This window comes from Camellia sinensis, chromosome 4, assembly GCF_055761805.1.
Source record: "Camellia sinensis isolate YWXY chromosome 4, ASM5576180v1, whole genome shotgun sequence".
Taxonomy (NCBI): domain Eukaryota; kingdom Viridiplantae; phylum Streptophyta; class Magnoliopsida; order Ericales; family Theaceae; genus Camellia; species Camellia sinensis.
This window is the reverse complement of record NC_138964.1, coordinates 172,852,677-172,859,113: the sequence shown is the minus strand read 5'-3', so window position 1 is coordinate 172,859,113 and position 6,437 is coordinate 172,852,677. Positions and strand designations below refer to the sequence as shown.

The 6,437-nt window shown below is 34.1% G+C and overlaps 1 protein-coding gene across 1 annotated transcript; it reads left to right on the top strand.

The window, feature by feature from the left end:
• Positions 1 to 792: 792 nt before the first annotated feature.
• PDLP7 (plasmodesmata-located protein 7) lies at positions 793 to 3,194 on the top strand. The gene is made up of 3 exons (XM_028197045.2): positions 793 to 1,964; positions 2,630 to 2,743; positions 2,860 to 3,194. Exons 1-3 carry the CDS (start codon positions 1,235 to 1,237, stop codon positions 2,865 to 2,867), a joined length of 852 nt encoding a protein of 283 aa, XP_028052846.2. The 5' UTR covers positions 793 to 1,234; the 3' UTR covers positions 2,868 to 3,194.
• Positions 3,195 to 6,437: the final 3,243 nt, after the last annotated feature.

Genomic DNA, 6,437 nt, shown 5'->3' with positions numbered 1-6,437 from the left:
ATTTGACTTTCTTCATCTCCTTTCTTGTAGGGAAGATAGGCGGGGCTTCCTCCTACACTCCATTAAAAGATTGTAGGGCTACGTCAAGGGAAAGAAAAGAGTACGGTTATAAAAATAGAAAAATTATACATAATTTTTATATATAATGATTTAATTTATGATGAATTTTTTATTTTAAAATAAAATATTATTAAAAATAAATTCATTTATTATAATAATATTTTCATATCATTCTTGTCAAGTTTTTTATATAAATTTGATGGAGAATAAAATTTTCCACGAGAAAGGCCTAAGGGTTCACTGTAGTTAATTTTTTTTTTTTTTTCTCCTTTCCATTTCATGCGCTTTATATACCCAATAACAAAAAGTAAATAAATTACAAGTAATTTGATAAATTGTAAATTAAAAAATTATTTATAAATTAATAAAATATAAATAAAGACATATATCCCGATGTAAATTAAACTATGCCGTGCATAGTTTTTACTTGAACTCGTTAATTTTATTAATTTATAATAAAATTTTTAATTATTATATAATATTTTGATATTGAATGGTTAATAATTTTTTAATATAATAGTAATATCACACAATTATATTATTATTCATGAGTAATCTCATGTTATAATAGGGATCGAAACATGATTTGATTAGTGTGAGCCAAAATTTGTTCATATGATTTTTTTATTAATTAGTGCTAAGTATATGAGATGATAATGCCAAGTTAGACAGTGAAACCAATATTGTTAGACCTACATAATGTTACATTTACTATGGTTTTATATTATTTTTAATGCATTATCTCATGGACCATTATTTGTGTAATAATTTCCACCATTCATATTTTTTCATGTCTTGCATGGCTTAATCCCATTGGGGGAAATTATTCAATACTCCCGGAGTACCACGTGTCCATACTCCAAACCAATCACCAATTAGTTAGCCCCATATTGTCCCCCCATTTCCAACATAAATCGTGGGCCCTCGTGTCTCTCCATCAATCAAAACATTATGGAGCACCACGTGTCCATACTCCGAGAGTACTGAATAATCACCCTCCTCCTATTGGCCAAGTGCATCACCATGAAGTTTCAACTATAACACTGAACCAAGCACAAGCAAATCCTTGAGACCGCAAGACGAGAAATAGATTATAAGACAAGCTCACTTTAGTGTTCCTAACGAGTGACAAATAGAGACTCAGCCATTACTCTCTCTTTCTCACTCTCCAGGCATGGCCAAAACAAGACTTCGACCTCTTCTCTCACTCCTCACATTCCTACTTTCTCTTTCCTCTCTCTTGACTCCTTCACTTTCATCCATAGACTCCTTCGTCTATGGTGGGTGCTCACAGATCAAGTACTCCCCAAACTCTCCATACGAGTCGAACCTCAACTCACTCCTCACTTCCCTGGTCAACTCAGCCACCTACTCAGCCTACAACAAGTTCTCCATCATGGGCTCCAGTCCACAGGACGTTGTCTACGGCCTCTACCAATGCAGGGGCGACCTCGCCATGCCCGACTGCGCCACCTGCGTCGCTCGCTCAGTGAGTCAACTCGGCGTCTTGTGTTCCCAGTCCTGTGGTGGGGCTGTACAGTTACAAGGGTGTTTCGTCAAGTACGATAACACTACCTTCGTGGGTGTGGAGGACAAGACTGTGGTGTTGAAGAAATGTGGGCCGTCGATCGGGTATGATACGGGGGCGATGAGCGGTAGAGATGCGGTGTTGGGGAGTATGGGTGGGGCGAGTGGGCCATATAGGGTTGGTGGGACCGGGGATGTGCAGGGTGTGGCGCAGTGTGTAGGGGATTTGAGTACGAGTGAGTGTCAGGATTGTTTATCGGAGGCGATCGGACGGTTGAAGAGCGATTGTGGGACCGCTGTTTATGGGGATATGTTCTTGGCCAAGTGTTATGCAAGGTACTCTACCACTGGGGCACACGCTTACGCCAAATCCAACAGTAAGCAATCCTCTACCATTTAAACAACAATAATAATTACATTTCACCCAATAATATTATAATTTCACGAATTTTATCTTAAATTTTATTTAGAAATATCAATTATGATTTAAATTCATTTTATATTTAGATACACACTATTCCAATTTAATCTCCGATAGACAAAACACTTTTTATCCAGAAAATTCTACACTAAAAAATCTCAAGTTTTAGCATACTGTCAATCTAGTTGGATGCTTACCAATTATTTCATATTTGGATGAATTATATATATATATATATATATATAAAAGAAATAAACTTTATCCATTCTAAATAATTTGATTGGATAGTTCAATTATATGGCTTCTAATATCTGACACCTTCATTAAACTGAAGGAAAGCGATTAAGACCCTCTCCAATCATCACCCACACCACTTCACACACATGTGGGGCTAGTAATTGGAGGAGAAGAAAAAAAAAAAAAAAAATTGACCCATCAGAGAAAGAGAGGGTTATGGGTGCCCTCCTTGTAGGGTCCAAGTCATTTTCCTAAACTCAAATGAACTCATGATGAACTTATAGACCATGAGGGAACCATCCAATCCAAGGAAATTGATCGCACACCAAAAACATCTTTCTAATTTCGCCAATGTTGTTTTGAATTATTGTTTTTGAATTGCAGATTCATATCATAACGAGGGTGAGAAGACATTTGCGATTATTATAGGATTATTAGCTGGGGTAGCTCTTCTCATCATCTTCTTAACTTTCCTAAGAAAGGTGTTTGAAGGAAATGGTAATAATAAAAACTACTTCATCTTCTGCTTCATTTTTTTTTTGTTTTTTGTTTGGGTTAAATTCAAAAATCACATCCCACACGATTCATTTTGCTTTCTTTTGCTTTTTTTGCAGGTAAATAAACTATTATTTGTCCAAGCCCTACTACCTTTTTATGATCATTTGCTTTTGGAAGCTCTTTTAGCTTACTTTTTCTATTCATGATGTCCAACTTGCTTTTTATCTCGTTACCTTTTTCTGGAATTTGTTCTTTATATTCATCCCCAAAGGAGATCTAGTGTGTGTAGGAAAGATCTCTCTCTCTCTCTCTCTCTCTCTCTCTCTCTAGGGCCATGCATGCATGTACCCTTAAAAGGAAGGCAAAAGAAGGGCTAAGATTCCACTCTCCCCACCACTCACCAAAGTTCTGTTGTTTGATGTGAAGAAATGGCATATTCTTTTCTTGTGAAGGTGTTGAATGATCGATTTTTTATATTGTGTTTGGATTATAAATTTGCTTAAAAATTTGGAGGGAAAAAGAAAAATATAAAAATAAGTGAAATGTCAATAAAATATAAATATAAATTTTGCTTTAGTTTCAATTTTTTTTTTTTTCAAATACTTATCTAAATATATGATTCAAATACAGTCTTAAATATTTGTCTTTGTTATGCATTTGACATATCTTTGCCACCATATATTCACTACGTTTAGATTTCGAATTACCAAAGGAAAAAAACTATTTAATTTGTGCTTTATTTTTCTTTCTCATTTTTTTTGGGGAGGACTGCAAATCTAAGATTCAAACAAGAGGTGTAGTTTACAGGCTTTCTTTGTTGCCTTTTCTTTTTCAAACCATTTTTACAGGGGATACTTGAATAAGAATCTATGTGATGAGCTAGGCCGATCTCTAAAAGATCTGGTGCTTTTTTTACTGCACAAACGATCATTGCTCACATTGCATTAAAATTTTTTTGTAGATCATGGAACTGTGTTAGCCACTGTAACTTAGAGCTTCAATTATTGATGGATTTAAAAAAAAATGAATGTGTGGCAATATTTATTTTAGATGTATATTGCAACTTAAAAAATTATTGTGCAACCTAAATTTGAGTCACATTGATTATTCACATAGCATTACCAATTTTCATCACTATAATCCAAAACTTTGAGTCTCTATTAATTTTTTCTTTATTAGTCAATAATGCTGATCAGAAATGTAGTGGATTACATGTTAGCATTATGTGATTAAAGATCCTTCTCTCTCATCTAAAGAAGAATTTTGCAGGATATACTGTCATCCATTATTCATAACTTTTGATAATGCATGTTTATTGACCTAGGAGTATACATTCATATAATAAAGTGGAAAGGATAGGCTACCAAAGTTGGAAATAAAACAACTGATTAAAAAGGCTTGGGATATATATATATATATATATATATGTTGGAGGAATTGCAATACCTCATTGTCAAGAACACTTTTGTTTCAAATCATTGTTAAATGGCCATCACTTTATTCTATAGAATAAGACATTAATTATCTAAGATAGCATCCCCACAATATTCATAAAGTTCAATGTGGCCTCTCATCATGGGTCTATCAAATGAATTGCATGGTGGGCTTTTAACTAGTGTGTGAGAGATGGGCTTGTATCCTCTGTCATTCTTTATCTCCAATGATTTTGCTTCTTGTAGTTTTTATCACAATAACAAATGTCAACAAAGAGCGTAATCAATTGGTTTAAATTTAAATTTATTTCGGAAACAACGTCATTTTACTCTAGTGTGAAACTTGAGATTGCTGAACTACCATAGCAAAATAATTGCAGAGAAAAAATGACAAATAATCTAAATCTTAGAGGAGATACAAAGAGATCACTGAAAATATATTTCTTATAAAGGCAATAAAGTAGAAGACATTATTGCGATATTTAGGCAAAGAATATTAAAAAATATGATTGGCTACACAAAAATCACTTAAACACATAAAGAAGAAAATTGAACAACAATAATATAACTATTGTATTTTGCTCATATTCCAAATGACCAACTTGCAAGTAACAAGGCTATATATAAGAATCTAAAATCAAACTCTTTAACATTTTAATAAATGACCATTCATGTTAATATAAAGACCCACTTAAACATTTTCTTTGTAACATTCAACCCAATTACGGGTGATTATTGGATATTTCGAGAGTATAGTCACATGGTGCTCTATGGTATTATAATTGGTAAAGAAAGTGAGGTATTATGATTTTGTATTAAGTGATTAAGAAATATGAGGAAGCATGATTAATGATGATTAGTAAAGAAGCTAGACAAAAATAAAAAAAAAACAAAAACAAAAACAAAACAAAAAACAAAAAAAAACAAAAAACACATATTAATGGCCATTAGAGCATCTCCAATGTCAAGCCATTGGAACTGCTATTGTCATAATTTGGCAGCTGCAGCAGAGCAGTGTGCTCTAATGGCTTGCCATAGCAACTGCTAAATGTCAAAACTTGTGTAAAATTTGACACAAGTTTTGGCAGCTGCTATTTGTGCTAAATCATCAGGAAACACCTCATTCCCTCATTCCTCTTAGTAAAACATTCCTTCCTCCCTCTCTCCCTCCCTCCCTCCCTCCTGCCCGCCATTTGTGCTAAAGAAACACAAAAACGACTAGATGTGACACACCAGTTTCTATGATGAAATGACAAAAATGTTAGCTGAACCATTGGAGTACCATTGCTATTTTTCATCCATTTTCTACTATTCATTGTCATAATTTGGCAATTACAATACTATTATACATTTACCATTAGAGATAATCTTACATGCATGAAAATATAACTCTTAACATAATAAAAAACTAATTTATTTTTTCAACACCTTTTTTAAACTTGATTTTTATTAACTTTGTAAGAGCCCAATGAGTGTCTATCTCACATCGCTTCGTGAAGAAATCACAATATACTATATAAGTTAAGTAGCTAGGAATGGCAACGGGGCGGGGTGGGGATCACACCCCCCGTCCCCAATCCACAACGATGGAAATTCCCCCTTTTTCGGCCCCGATCTCTGACGGGAACCTATATCCACCCCCGCCCCCGCCCCCTAATGGGGATCGGGCTTTCCCGACCCCGAAAATTCCCCGGCTTAAAAAAAATTAGATCCAACAGATCTATTCATCATCATCAACAACAACATAGTAAAGAGAGAGACATGTTCATCATTATCATACAAATCTATTCATCATTATCAACACCATTAACAGATTTGATGAGCTCAAATGCTATAAAAAAAAAAAAAAACAAATCTAACAGATTTGTTCATCATCATCATCAACAACAACATAGAGAGAGAGAGAGAGATCTGATGCTCAAATCTAATATATATATATATATATATATATCACTACAAGAAAAATTACCTTTGGCGACTAAAAAAAGGTCCATTTTTAGTCGCCAAAAGTCGCCTTTTTACCTTCTCCGATTAAATTTTTTAGTTGCCGGTTTTGTCGTGAATAAACGGTCGCAGAAGGTTTTGGCGACTAAAAAAGTTTTAGTCGGCAAAAAGACAGGTCTTTAGCGACCAAAGTTTTGGTCGCCAATACTTAATTCCACTGTTTAAAATTATACATTTGGCGACCAATAGTTTAGTCGCCAAAGGTTCTTCGGTGGAAAAAAAAAAAGAAGTTAACTTTTCTACTTTTTTTGAGATTT

What these genes read in the sequence shown, in the direction of transcription:
- PDLP7 (XM_028197045.2), top strand. Translation starts at nt 1,235, where the DNA reads ATGGCCAAAACAAGACTTCGACCTCTTCTCTCACTCCTCACATTCCTA. An exon ending in CGCTTACGCCAAATCCAACA is followed by an intron (nt 1,965 to 2,629) that starts GTAAGCAATCCT and finishes TTTGAATTGCAG; the next exon opens with ATTCATATCATAACGAGGGT.